Genomic DNA, 15,024 nt, shown 5'->3' on the forward strand with positions numbered 1-15,024 from the left:
TGAATTATTACACATAGGCTCAACGGAACTGGTTGGTTAACAAAAGGAACAAGGCTGAGGAAAAACAGGATGAATCAAAAAACATTTACAAGACATTAACAAGATAACAACGTAAAATGGATTTAAAAATGATCTAAACAAGATTCCCCAAAAACCAGATCAATACAGTTGCTGTCCCTTGAATAAAAATAACAAATCGATATCCCTCGAAGATCGTCAAAACTGAACATTATAATGCTTGTAAAGGTGGAATTTTTGATAGATTGTTTAGGTGTACCTAATACTGTGGCCGGTGAGTCTATGGAGTAAACAGATTGTATCAACTGCTGGGTAACATTTCCGAACTCCTTTATCACTCGCTCTCCCTCCATTTTACAAGCAATGGCTTTTTTCATAGCTGCCTTGTTTCATTTTTCCTGCTTTGTCTTTAAATCCTTCTCGTATTCTTTCATTTTATTCAAGGCTTCTCACAAAAAGTTCATATTTTACGATGAAAACAATCCAACTTTGACAACAGTTTGAACCTCTGCAATCTCTTTCATTCATTATATGGTGACTCCATGCTGCAAACACGACAGCAAGAAAACACAAACGAGTTCCATCGTATGCATTTCTTTTAATTTTGGTTTTTATTTTTGACATTTTAAGATTGTTGTCATAAAACTGAAGGTAAACAACTTATAAGGAGGGGGTCGGGGATGAGGGGGGGGGGGGGGGGACAACCAGGCATCATACGCTCGTTTTGGTCGATTGCCTTTGCTGCTGTCTTCAGCAATGACACCACCAACCTTGTAGAATGGATGCGCTATTTTCTTCTTCATGCTAGAAAGTAACGTACAGACCTCTTACCTCAACGCGCCTTCCCACTTCTTATTTTCTAGAGACAGCCTGGGGTGACATCTCTGAAGTGAACGAGGCTGCCAGATCTACTAGCAACTACTTTCACTCTGAACAAACAAACTCAAAGAAAATCAAACAACAGGCGGCCACACACCCTGAGACGATGCCCCTTCTTCGTATTCCTAATGTGGCAGGAACAACACAAGAAACGAAAGGGATTTTGTGTGGTTTTTTTTCCATCTTTTTTTCTTTCATTTTAGCTTTGAAGAAGTAGTGCACATGACGGGGTTCACACAGCTGACCAGCGCTGTTCCGGTGTGATAAATTAAAGGTGAAAATCACACAAAACCTTACTGCAGGTCTGCGTGAGAGTTCCACTTTGATGAACTCTTTGTCCTCAGTGACTTTCAAGCCGCTCCAACCATTCATCCTTCCACCCCAGCCCAACTGTTTCAATTTTGTTGCCCTCTCTTCACTTCTTTGCCTTTCAGAGGTGTGAAACAAGGCCTCACGTTCCTCGTCTTGCCCTCGGGGTTTGCTGGAGAGTGCGTCTGAGGGTGCTCCAGGTTTGCTCCGTACTGTTTCACCTGTAGCCTTTAACGCCGGCTCATGGATGCAAAGGTTATCTAACCTTAAGAAAGAGGTAAAGAACGAATGGATGTGGGCAGAGGAAAGGGTAAAGAAGGGTCGAAAAGTAAGTTGCACTTCACAATATATAAAAAAAAACATTCAGGCTTTTGCTATAAATATACTTTAGCCGTCTGTCGGTCTGTCTGTCCATCTGTCTCTATATCCGTCTGTCAGTCAGTCAGTGAGTTGGTCGGTCAGCCAGTCTGTCTGTCTGTCTGACCCATCATCCTCTATTTACATCTATTGGGGCAGAGGGGGGTATTCTGAATCCTAAACCAGTCCGTCCGTCTGCCTGAGCTTGGGTGAGTCGAATGCGGCTGACCTTCTGCAACTCCTCTCTCAGCCAGGAGGGAAGAGGCTGTCCGAGGCGATGCAACAGCTTTGACAACTCCACGTTGTGTTCCCTGTAGTACCTGGACAGATATGCCCGAGCCTGGACAAAAAATATATATTAGTAATTGGTGAATATTTTAAGGCCAAATAAAGTGAAATTGATTGATTTCCTGCAGCAATATCTCAGCGCACTTGTTTTTTATCTTAATATGATGTTGTCACTCAGTTTGGGGGAAAGTGCATTTATGAACTACAGACATCATATTCATTACATCCGGATATCAATACTTGAGACATTTGTCATTTGTTGGTGCACCGCAAGATTTTTCAAATGCGCCTTGACTCAACAGGTTTGGAGGAATATTGATACTTGCTACAATCCAGCCAAGGTCAAAGGACAGAAATAAATGCAGACCAATTTACACTGCACAATAAATATAGTAAATGATGATTGACTTATTCCAATCTCAGTAAGAAGCCACATTATTAAAATGGTCATTGAATAAATCCTGATGTCTCTTCTACATCATTCCTGGTGGAAGCTGCTGGCCCACAGTTTAATTACAGGTGAATACGCTACACCCATTAGCCATGTGTGACTGCGTGTAAAAGATGGATTGAATCCATGTGCACTCATCTTCATTTGAGAGCAAATGTGTGATTTGGCCACCCTCTGTAGAATCACTGGCCTGGACAAAGATTTATAGATTGGATTTTCTCCTTCTCACCTCCTAATTTTACCACCCTGCCTCTCTCTCGAGGGTGTTGTGTCATTACTGAGGGTTCCTAATGATGTGTTACTTTGGCTGTGTTTACTGCACACTGACCACCCTGGGAGAAGTGATGCCTGTTGACAGTCACTGTCTGTCACATTGCAGCCCCCCCACTAGCTACGCTTCCCACTACCGTTCAATCAATACATAATAAAATTTGAAATGTTGGCAGAGTGAATGTGTTTACCTCTGGTTCCATAGGAGGATACTTTCGTCCTTTGCTCCTCCCCAAACACTTTGTCTTTCCTCCCTCAAGGAGCTGGCACCAGAATCCTTTTTGAGGATCAAAACTGGATAGGAAGAAAATAAGGAGGAATATTTTAATATACATATATTCACACTAACCAGCCTCTGGACAATCTAAAGTGATAAATCACAACAGGTGTAGACAAATCAGATCATTTTACCCATTCATGATTGCAAATTAACAGCATTTTGTATTTGTTGAAGATAATGACAAAACGGACAATTGAGGCATGTTTTCTATTACAGAAGAGACCAGTTGGAAAGAAACAGAAAGTCTATAACTGGGAAATTGCCTGACCTAAATGAAGTCTGAGTCCTAACTACTATTCGGTGTTGATCCAATAAGGATTGTTCAGCCTGGGCGAAGGAAGTGTACATTATGTGCTTTACTAAGTAGATATGAGACACAACATCAATATCAGAATGTATTGTATCAGTGACTTTTTCAATGCAGTATCCATATGGCAGCATCATCTGCCATAATAGTGGATACTGTGCAATATAACTTTTGTTTTACAGCACAGTATCCATACAGCAGGATTATTATTATTATTATTATTATTATTATTATGCTACAATAGGAAAAGCTATATCGAGCTACAGTATACCTGCTTTTGTTAAATTAAAAAGAATACAGTACTGAGCTATGACATACGTATTATTTTATTATTAGTGAACCTTTTAATTGTACTTTAGTTACTGGAACTAAAGTATATAGTGATGGAGAAATGAAGCTTCATGAAACACTTGTCATATTTCTTTACTCCTAAGGGTGACAGTCTTGGTTTGAAGATGCAGTGGAAATGTAATTTATTTCAAGACCATCAAGAGAAGAAAAAATTAGGTAAGTGTAATAATAAGGTAAGTGTAAATAATAATTTCTTCAAATCCAAGAAAAACACTATTAATCTGTTTTTATTAGACATTCGGAGGTCCCAGTAATTTCCTTGTGTTTCCCAGCCCTGCTCTTTGGCAAACGTAGATGTGAATGAAAGACGCAAATATTACTGGTTATCTTCATGCATCATTTGGTGTTCTCATCAAGTGTTCTTTTTCTCCATTTGACAAGACAGGAGGAAGAAAAGATTAAATAAAAAGGCTTTGTTGTTGAGGAGCTGTCAGGCTGCTGCCATGTCAAAAGAACAAGACAAAAAAAAAAAAGGGGCTTTTTTTTTTGGTGACTGTCTGTGCTCCCCACCATGCATACACACATAGACATTCACACACACTTTGTCACACTCCTGTCAAGATGCATCTCTTTGCACATTATTTTATATGCATGTCAGTCTGCTATCTTTGACAGAGGCGCTCTCTGTCCCCATGTACAAAACTTGAGACACCCCTGTCTGGAGAAGAGAGACAGGCTGCATTCTGATGAGCAATGCTTGACTAATAAACCGTTTAGTAATTCTCTCATGTTAAAATGTGAAAAAGAGTTCAAATAACCTCTTTTGAGTTGTACTAAAATGCAAAAAGATCAATGAAACGGAGGGCCTAGATATTCAATTCTCCAATTCTTAAAAGGTGAAAAAGAGTGCAAATAACCTCTTTTGAGTTGTATTAGAATGCAAAAAGATCAATGGCCATGATATCAAATGCGAATGGGAGTGGAGTTGATAATTGGGCCAAATCTAAGCAGTTTTCCTCTCATTGGGATTTAAGTCAGCAAAAATGCCAAGTGGGCAAGATTTATCATATGAAATCATTAGATCACAAATACTACTTAAATTATGTGCCACTCCTTCAAAAACACATCTAAGGTGGGGTTTAAGTCATGTGCCATATTTGTATTTATGCGCCACTGTCTTAAAATGAACGCATTTGCGGATGCAAATCTCAACTATAAAGGGCAAGAAATAAATAAATAGACTGAAAGACGTCAAAGTCTGTGTAATGAACCTTATAACATTCGTGTATTTTTATTGTTTTTGTCGTGATTTGGACTGGCACAGTGAGCTGGATTAACTTCATATTTATTCGCACAGCTTGAGACAAAAATATGCTGCCTGCGGAAGCAAGGCTGTTTGAAAGTTGATTGTGAGAGCGTTGCTAAGGAGATAAAGGTAGCAAATTATTCTTGCAAGAAAAATGTGTTAATTTGGTTAAATTAGCTAATTAGGCTCTGTCATTTGACATCAGATATGTCTGGATGAATGGACACAGTTCTCCCACACATTCCTAAATCATGTTCGAATAATTGCAAAGGTGAACCGACTCCATTTTCTTCCATTATTAAGTCCCGTGGGTGTACCAGCTTGATTCTTTAGTCTATATAAAGTGTGAAGTGTTGCTTTATGGGATGTCAAGGACGCATGACTTACGTGAGAGCCTGTGAGTAGTTGAAATGAGGAGTGACTCCCAGAAACTTTTGGACTTCATCCATGACAGCAGCAGGGTCTGCTCTCAGCTGATGGCCGTCGATGATCATTACCTATAAGGAGAAAAAAACCAAAACAAAACGTAATTGCATTTGGAAATTTTGATATTTTAAAATGCAGTGACACAGACAAGCATGTTGAACACGAAGGATAAGGCACCTGGTTAGCAGGGTAGTACGTGAGCCATCTCTCAAGGTGCGTGGCATACAGGCCAGGGTTCAAACAGCGGTTCTGCAGGGAACGCAGTTCTGCCGGGGCGCCTGACCTGGCGCTGATGACATCGTAGAAGGTAAAGCGGAGTGCCGCATGGTCCTCATGAGCTCTCTGATGCTGGGGTGACAAAAATAACGTTGAGAGTATTATCGTAGGATTATTAACTCTTATTAGCTGTGGTGAGAAGAAAAGAAGTACACTTAAAGATTTCTCATATGTGCATATATGAGTATTTCTTTTTCTGACAGTTTTTTATTTTTAATGTCTAATTAAATATATATATATATATATATATATATATATATATATATATATATATATATATATATATATATATATATATATATATATATATATATATATATATATATATATATCCTTCACTCTTATCAAAATAGATGTCTGTGATGGCATTGTAAAAAAATGTGACTAGACTTGATTGACTGAGGCAGAGATAACAGATATGAGAGATATGGAAGAACATGAATTGGGGAGCATTAATAGTGATGGGAATTGATTTGGAGAAACAAGATATTGCCCGTCCATGCCCCAATTTAAGAAAATTGATTGTTGTTTTTATCTCCAAGAATGATGTCTGGCGAATCTCTTGAGTCATGTGCCAGCTTAACAACCACCAGCTTCTGGTATTTCAAAAATTCTCACATTTGAAAAAACACATACAAGTAACGTGTGTGTTTTCAATTGTTATTCTTAGTCAATTTGACAAAACAAATCCTTGTTTTGATAGCATATAAGTTGAGCTAACTTTAGCTACTATAACTCTTAACAAGAGACGTGTAACATGAGGGACATGAAAAGTCCAAAAGATCTTTTTCTCATTGTCCAACTTATAAAAACTGTAATTGTAAATAATAGATAGTAGATATTCAATGTTACTTTTTCACCCAAGTGCATTTCAGAGCCCGTACTTTTAGCTCCATACAGAAGTTAAATCAATATTTATTCTTTTTTCGGTCAATCTATACTTCTATTTAGAGAGTAAGAGTGCTGTTGCTAAACAACATAAAATAATAAGCACAGAGAGACAATTTCAACTCCCCCGACATTGTCAACAGCATCTTAGTTTTTGTAAAAGCAAAATTTATTTGACAGCTCTTGTACATTTGATCTCAATCCAATGAAGTGGCCAAGTTGTTTATTCTGTATGTGTGTATGCATGCACCTGGTACCAGCTGTAGGCTCGATCCGAGGGATTGATGAGAAGGGTGATGATCTTGGCCTTGGGCAGCAGAGCTGCGACGCGCCGCGGGGACTCCTCTGAAGGAAAGTAGTTGGCACTTTTCTCAAACAGGAAGTCCGTGCTGATGTTGGAGGGTACAGGAAAAAACTCCATATACCTACGGAAAGAGATGCAAACACTTCCTTACATTTTTGTTTTCTTTGCAACATCTCTTCCCTGAACTGTCAGCTTATCGGTATGTGCGTCCCAATGATCCTTGGAGCTTAGTTGTCTGGGACTTTATGTCCCTGGCAGAGTTATCCAAGACAAACTGGTCCTATGTGACGGACCAGACAACGCATGGTCCAGTAAATTAGTGAGACTTGGAGACACCCTTTGTAACAAATAAAATGTTATGACCGGCAAGTGACATTGATGTTTCATTTGTTCGACAGGGTGATAACTGTATTTAAGTAACGTAAACACACTACGTTTGCTTTTCAAAACAGATGAACGGATTGGAATAAAAGCCCAGCCGGCATTCAGCAGAATGTCTACACTACTTATAGCAGAATATAGAAGAAAAAAAATGATAATTGGAGGGATGATGTTTGTGATTTTTTTTTTTTTCTTCAAAACATCAATATCATTAACCTTATCACTAAGTAGTTCAGTAGTTTCCATGGTGCAAATGTGCAATCACTTTCAAATAATAGTGGAGAATGGCTGGTGGAACACATAACCTCTTTTCCCTACATATTCTAACAAAAAAATGGCAATAACTTGCAGATTGTACCAGATGGAGCTATACTGATGTCCTCAAAGTCGTAAAGTTGTAAAAGTAATTTCCAAACTTTAAAAAAAAAAAAAGCTCGAAATTGACTTGACATTAAAATTCTAACAGATGACTTTCAAGTATGTGTCATCTGTATGCTTGCCAGCAAAACGACCCATTTACTGGTCAATTTAGACCCATGTATAACTCCGAGTTTTTTTTTAAAGCTTCAAAGGAACATTTTGAAGAGAACCAAATGCTTTATGTGTCATTCAAGGCTGGAAGGAGAAATGGGTCTTCTTTATGGAATGCCTTGTTTGTAACCGTTCCCTTCTTCTTAGGTTCTAGGCAATCAGGAAATAAATATAAAATAAAAATAAAAACAACTCAGGCAAGGGACATTAAAAGATAGCAAAGTGTGTGTCTCCCCACCAGTCTATTCCTTTGTGGTAGTTGTTGGTGTTGAAAAACTGGACTTCTTCGTAAGTCTTTGGACTGGGGAAGTTGCTGGAGATGGAGGGATGCATGAGGAGGAAAAGATAAAGTGCTGTTGTCCCTGCAAGAAAGAGCATAATTCATAAAGGGGCTCATTAATTCAGTTGAGCAGTGTGCATGTGTCACAGATGTCATATTTTCAGCCGCCATACCCGATACTTTCCTCCCTCCACCAGTAAACCTGCTGACAATGCACCGTGCACGTGTCTCTCATGATCACAAGTATGCCCATTAAAATATTCCCAAACTTTCTTGTGCATCCCTTTTATCAGCAGCACGTCTCCTCCCAAATTTGTTCAGCCTCTAATTTAGCACCGACCTTTCTGACATACAAGGGATACCATTAAAAAAAAAAAAAAAAGTGTTTGAATTATAGCTGCTGGAATGCTCCCGTTACCGTAGCGACCGGCCGTCATAATATCAACACCTGGTTAATTAGCGCCATTACAGAGACCTTCACACCCCTCGTGCTAAGAACTAATTATGGTAGTAAAGAATTCATTGCATTACGAGCAGGCAATCCTGTGTGCAAAGGCCCGTGCAGAGTTTTAATTCTACACCCGCAATGAAGTGTCTACTCCATTAACTACACCTTTACAATTAGATTCAATATCGTAACACATCATTCAACAATGTTTATTGTTGTTGATGTGCTTTGCAGTAATGTAAAACAGCACTGAGTATTTTTTAATTGTTACGGTCCCATGCGGCTTTATTATTAAATAACATTTAGTTAAAAATCTTATTCACTGATGTAATAATGGCTTCAGAAAAAAAAAAGTATTTTTCATTGCTGTTAATGTAAGGCAGCTTTGACATAAACATCAGGTGGTGGGCGAATGTTTTTTTTTTAAGCATGGTATCTTTTTTGTTGGTATCTTTAAAGGACTGTTTAAATGGAAAATAAAAGACATGAGAGGAGTATGCTCAGTTCTATACCTCCAAATAAAATAGCATGTGAGGAGAATGATAGTCTCCCATTTCCAGGATCCAGAGATATGGATAGATTAAAATAATTGGGTCTGGTGAATTGTCTGGAGAATGGCCTTGTATACAGAGTAGCTACCTTTCTGCAGCTACTGTATAAAGTCACTATACTGACCAGTCAGAGCATTATCACCTGTTGTTGCAGAATTATTGATTTATCCATCCATTTTTGTTGCTTAGTTTGACAATATGTTTTCATTGAGTTTGTAGTTTGCAGTAATTAGAACTGCACTGCATCCATGAGACCATTATCAATATTTTGGTGAACTCTAATTGAAAATGAGAAATATTAGATGAAGCCCTAAAGATGATGCTGTGAAATTCAACAGCACTGGATAATCCAACATCTTGTTTAATTAATACTTCCCTAATTGCGTAACCCCAAACAGGGCATTATTATCTTGTAAAGGCAGATTATGTAATTTGTAATTTATTGTGTGGATGGTTAATATTGCACTATAATACTTGGCAAACGTGTGTTTTCAGGGCCATAAATAAAAAGAAAGTCATATAATAGAGAGCAGAACTTTTAATGGCTAGGATACAATTACACCATGTTCCCGGCGGCCACGGCAGCCCTGTTTGCCTGAAATATAGAGCACAGTGGGATTTTTTTTTTTTTTTTTACCCGCCAGTTTCTCCGTATTCAAGTCTTGCAACGTTTTCTCAGTCCATCATGGTATACGTGACAATGACAGGTGGAAGCGGGAAGGGGCTGCTGAGTCCTGGAGGCTAAAAGCTGTGCTATTGTTTGCACAGCAGATTGGTTTTCTTTCAATATCTAATTCACTAATCCATCTCTTCTGACAAAGCACGCAAAAGAGCCTGCTCGTCTGTTATGAAGGGCTCACCTGTTTTCTGTGGTCCTGCCACCAAGAATTTGGGTAATCTATCACAGGTCTTCTCTTTCGACCAGATATCTTTGTGTCGTTTGTCATCGCACGGGTTCTGCGGGAGGATAGACAACGGATGAGTGCTTATATGCCATATAACTGTAACATATGCATAAACATGCATGTATTATTGAAAGAGGCCTTGCAGCTGCATGAGTGCACACTCATTGGCAATAACAGTGTTTAATCTTTCAATCAACAACATGTAATTTCACATCATCACCCAGATCATCTACCTAAATGTAGATCACGTATCCAATGAGCGGACAACCCAAGGTCCATTTTATATTGTGTGTAGTCTCGGTGGACAAAAAGTAGGAAGTCAGCAAGCTGGACTCTTTCCTGTCTGCTACAGAGAGGTCCTGAAGAAGGCTAATGCTGTTTTGATTTGACCTACTCATCCACTCTAAAATTAGTTTGAGCTTTTGCCCTCAGGCCATCGCTTTCGGGCTCCTGGGAGGAGGACAAAAAGGCTCCTAGTTTTCATTTATCCAAAGTGCAATTCATTTACTTAATGGCAACTGCCTTTATTGCTCATGTTCTCAGCGACCATTGCTTATTTCAAAATGTGAACGTTGCATTTTTTTGGGCCATAAATGATAATTGTTTAGTTCTGGATTGAACATTAGAGTTTATGTAATTTAATTAATGTTATATTTTAATTTTGTGCCTTGTCCTTTATATGCATACGCTGCGTCATCAAATTCCCTCTTAAGGACAATAAAGAGTCTCTAGGCTGATTCTGACAACATGAGCAGATATCTATTTTTTCCGCAAGACTGGAACACAAATGACTTAAGTGTTGATCACATGCTGTAACATTTGACCATTACATTACATCTTTTTCCTAAATCAAATCTTGAGGAGTTGGTATGGAAATTAGTGAGTGAATTATTCATGAGGGAAGCACTCATGCCTGTAGGGGGAGCCCAAGAGTAGACCAAAACAAAATGTTCTTACTGTTGCTTTAAATGAGACATATTGGGCTTAGAGAAATGCAAGCCTATTCGTGTGCATGTGTGCAGTTCAGACAGCAGATCTCATTGCCAAATGTAAATATTTGTATACAAGCAATTATAAAGTAACATTTTCCTTAAAATGTGCTCTTAAAGAAAAATGCATCCCAAATACAACAACACAAGCACACCTGCCACTGTGGGTCCCTCTGTTCAGGGAACAGCTGGAAGTATTTGTGTGCCAGCTGAGAAGGAGGAAGTGTATGGAGCCTTAGGTTTGTCCACGAGCGAAGAAAAGAGGCCAAGTGGACGAATGTGTAGAGTCCGAGACGATCATTGCCGTAGTTGGACAGGTGAGTCATGAATATACTGATCTGCGGAGGAGGAAAAAAGAAAAGACAGAGAAAAGGATTAAGAATAAAGCCAAAAGTGGGATGCCTGTGTGAAACTGTAATAAAGTCCAAATTGAATTTTCAAAATTCTCTGTTTGTGTGGGATTGAGGTAACACAGGCAATCCAATCGACTGCGTAGGAAGGCAAACAGATTATTTAAAAGTCAGAGCACCTGTCCAGTGGGAATCAATATTTGTTATCACTTTGCAAAGTGGAAAAAGGCTCATTTAGTTATGTAACACTGAGTGCAGCTTCGAGATGAAAAAGCAGACACTTGGAAATTCACACGCGTAGTGTTTGGGGGGGACGGGAGGACCGAAGGGGGTTAGCGGGGGGGTGGTGTTGCGCCTGTCTGCATTGGTGCTCTTACAGGATGATCAAAGACACAAGAGATACGCACACACACATGCATTCTTCTTTTGTGATTGGAGGACATGGGGAATGTCTGGAAGGAATGGTAACATTAGCCATTAAGACATGAATTATTTGTTGGGTGTGTGCACGAGGGATTGTGTGTCAGAATATTTAGGGCTGAGGATGTGAACACTCGCATACACACGCACACGTGCACACAGGCACACACAGAGGACCGTCGGGGCTCAGTTTTAAAGCATGAAGGTTGGCGCGGATAGAAAGCGACAGCGTTGGGGTTTGACGGATCAGCATCCGGCCAACCTAGAAAGCTGTCGTGAATACCAAGGCCCGCAATACCGATGTGACCATGTGTGGGCTCGCGTCCTTTTGACGGCGGCGACAACAGACATTCTGTGTGCACAAAGGGCCGACGTGTAGGCGTTACAATTAAGTGGGTCTGCCTCACGTTGGCCTCTCCCAGCTGAATCGTTCATCCTTTTTCATCAGAATCTAGAAGGGTGGCTGCGGTAACATAGCGGAAGGACACAGATGAAGCCACTAAATCTCTTTCCTCTGAATCACAGGGTGGAAACCTCCTCTTTCATGGATGTGAATTCTTGGAGATGTGCAAAATTGAACCAGACAGTCTCTTACAGGAGACATCCATTCACATTTGGGATCTGAAAGAAATATTGCCGGTGGCGCGAAGCAGATGGGTTAGGGTGAGGGAGGGAGGCGAGGAGCACAATGTGGACATTATAAAATAGATACACAGTGATGTAAATAAGATGGTTTTAAAGACTCTCTCTTTTATGAAGCAGGCGAGTTGATCAAAAAGTGATGTATGTTCTCCCAGTAGATGATAATGCTTTGGCAGGTCACAGAAAAAGACAAGCTAAATGGATACTAACATGGAAACATTAATTATAGAGGTTGAGCATTGGCTGGCAAATTAAAAAAAACAGGCAAACACAAAGGCTGATTGCATTTCGAATTGGAGCGCTGCAGAAAAAAGGAAGAGGGTGTGAACATATAAAGAACATAAAGGAAAAGAAAGAGAATGTAACCTTGGTAGGCCGGAATTTAAGAAGCCACTTGACACAGTGGCAGATCCAAACCCACACAGTGGAACGACCCACAGTGGCCTCGAATTTAATTAACCGTAAATCTTTTTTTTCCCTAATATCCACTGTGGTGCGTAATTTCTTGCATGTTGGATGGCACTAAGGCCCATTTGTACCTTTAATAAAGAATACACTTCTAGTACTTGAACCTTGGGATTACACTGAAATCATTCATGGACTGAGAGTAAAAGTTTGAAAACCTGAGAAAAATAAAGCCAAGCACCCCGCCTGCCTCTTTTAATCTTTGTCCCGTGTCTCTTGTCTCCTGATGCTCCCACGCAAACATTTTCAATTCTGCACTCCTCTCTCATCTCTGAACGTCTTGCTGGAGAGCCTTGGTCTGCCCCAAAACATCAGTTTATGTTTTCTTCCCCATTCCCACTTCACATTGACCTAGATGCTCTGATCAAGCATGTCACGACTACATGGAGTGATGTTCTTCAAAATCCATCAAGACAAACACACACACACACACACACACACACACACACACACACACACACACACACACACACACACTACATGTAAAATCTTGTAGGATTAGGCCGGTCATGTAGTTCCGTTATGACATGTTGTAACCTCTGCTAACATGAGTGCCTGATTGGGAGAAATTACTTTTTTTTTTGCCGTTTGTTAAGCATATTTCAGTCTCTCGTCTCATCCAGTCATCCAGCTATCATCCATCTGACCCATCATCCACTGTTTACATCTATTGTGGGCGAGGAGGCTATTCTGAATTCAAAATCTATCCATCCATCCATCCGTCTGTCCGTCCGTCCATCCATCCATCCATCCATTCATCCATTCATCCGTCCATCCATTGGTTGTTGGCAAAATATAGAGACAAGCTCCAATCTTTCTTCTCCTCGTTTCTTCAACATCCAGTGGGTGTAATCACAACTTGTCCTTATAGTGCATATATCCATCCATTCATCCACTGTTGGATGTTTATCAGCCTATTCCCCATTACCAACCACTTAGTTCCACATACAATTCTCCTTGATTGAATTGTTATTGCTACTAAAAAGAAAGCCGCTCCCCCGCATGGTTTCATTCTCCCTTCCTCTTGCCCTTGCCTCTCTCTCTTTTCTCTCTAAGCCCATTTAGCTATCTCTCTCTCCACAGTGGATAATCGAAAGCTGAATGTCAATACAGCAAATGATTCCAATTCAATTTATTCTGTCCGCTCCAGTCAACAGCTACTGTGTCTTTCCATTCTGCTATGTTTTACTGCTTTGCTCCCACTATGTAATTTCTCCCTGTTGCTGCATCATGTGTGTTTGTGGATGTGTGTGTGTGTATAGCTGCCAAGGCTATTAGAGGTTAGCAGCAGGATACTGGAGAAAGTGAAAGTGAGAACGGGGGGAAGAAAAAAAAAAAGAAAATGAGTGCGCAAAGTTCGGATGCTCTGGTTGGGGAATTGAAAGGGAAAAAAGAAGAGGACATGAGTCAAGCTACCAGGACAGGAGAGTCTTGGTAAATCAGGAAGCCAGTGAGGCAGGGGAGGGGCTAGTGCTGACTTTTTGGGGTTTGGCTAATAAGCAGAAAGGCAGAGCTAATCGGTAAATGTCAGCCCTGATAAATGTCTACGTTTTGCTGATGTCAGCAAGTCGCACATGATAAACATGCAGTCAGACTCATGCGGGAACATTAACACATGCATCGGCCTGTGCATGTGTGCTCCTATTCTGTATGCTTCTAGATTCTCAAGTAACATAAGATGCCGTGACCTGAAAATTAAAACTCAATTTGTCTGCCAACTACTCCTCCTCCTTTGTCCCGCTGCCTCCCTTGGCTTTTCCACCCCATCCCTGGCCATTTATCCAAGGACTCCTTTGCCCTTATTGGCTGTTTGCAGAGCCCAGGTCAGACAATCAATTGCCAAGCTTGTGGTGGGGATGGGAGGGGGAGGGCTCAATGATTGGCGAGGTGGCATCGAAATGATGTACAAACCGGCATTCGTGCAACCGACATGCTGGTGGTTGTCACTGAACTGCCACGATGGGCCAAATGTGATTAAAAATCATTGAATGGGAAGTGACAATGTTACCAACGCGTGGATCATCAGACAAAAGGAAAGCCCAAAGGGATGAAAGCTACGCGCTTCAGAACGCTATTGATTGCAAGGCACACACACTAATGAAAGCTTCTGTCTCTGCAAATGGAAACCTAGTAGGGAGACAGGAAAGTGAATCATCAGTGGCTGCATGGCGTGCATGGCGTGCATGCGTGCGTGCGTGTGCGTGTGTGTGCGTGTATATGTGAGTTGTGGCAGAGGATTGTCATGTAGGGTTCAAATTGCTTTTGTGTTTAAAAAAAAAAAGGTCACTTCGTTAGGAGCTATAACATGAGCTCCATCCCGTATCAGACGACATATGACAACACGACCACAAGGAAAACAATAATTAGCCTGTGCACGTGTTTGTCTCTGGGTAAGAGTGGAATAGAAATGTA

At 40.4% G+C, this 15,024-nt stretch overlaps 1 protein-coding gene across 3 annotated transcripts in view; it reads right to left on the bottom strand.

Moving 5' to 3' along the window:
• Positions 1–601: 601 nt before the first annotated feature.
• ndst3 (N-deacetylase/N-sulfotransferase (heparan glucosaminyl) 3) overlaps positions 602–15,024 on the bottom strand; it is a 36,523-nt gene continuing 22,100 nt past the window's right edge. For 2 of the 3 annotated variants that reach the window (XM_088372952.1, XM_088372953.1), the window contains exons 7-15: positions 10,891–11,073; positions 9,702–9,798; positions 7,801–7,924; positions 6,597–6,771; positions 5,360–5,530; positions 5,144–5,253; positions 2,764–2,866; positions 1,793–1,903; positions 602–1,466 (exon numbers count right to left, since the gene is read on the bottom strand). In XM_088372952.1, coding sequence (XP_088229078.1) covers positions 1,437–1,466; positions 1,793–1,903; positions 2,764–2,866; positions 5,144–5,253; positions 5,360–5,530; positions 6,597–6,771; positions 7,801–7,924; positions 9,702–9,798; positions 10,891–11,073 — 1,104 coding nt within the window. In that variant the 3' untranslated portion in view covers positions 602–1,436. Of the gene's footprint in view, positions 1,472–1,792; positions 1,904–2,763; positions 2,867–5,143; positions 5,254–5,359; positions 5,531–6,596; positions 6,772–7,800; positions 7,925–9,701; positions 9,799–10,890; positions 11,074–15,024 lie in introns of all 3 variants that reach the window. The other variant, XM_088372954.1, reaches the window with a different exon arrangement.

Source organism: Syngnathus floridae, chromosome 4, assembly GCF_059516105.1.
Source record: "Syngnathus floridae isolate MCC-2025c chromosome 4, RoL_Sflo_1.0, whole genome shotgun sequence".
In the NCBI taxonomy this organism is placed as follows: Eukaryota; Metazoa; Chordata; class Actinopteri; order Syngnathiformes; family Syngnathidae; genus Syngnathus; species Syngnathus floridae.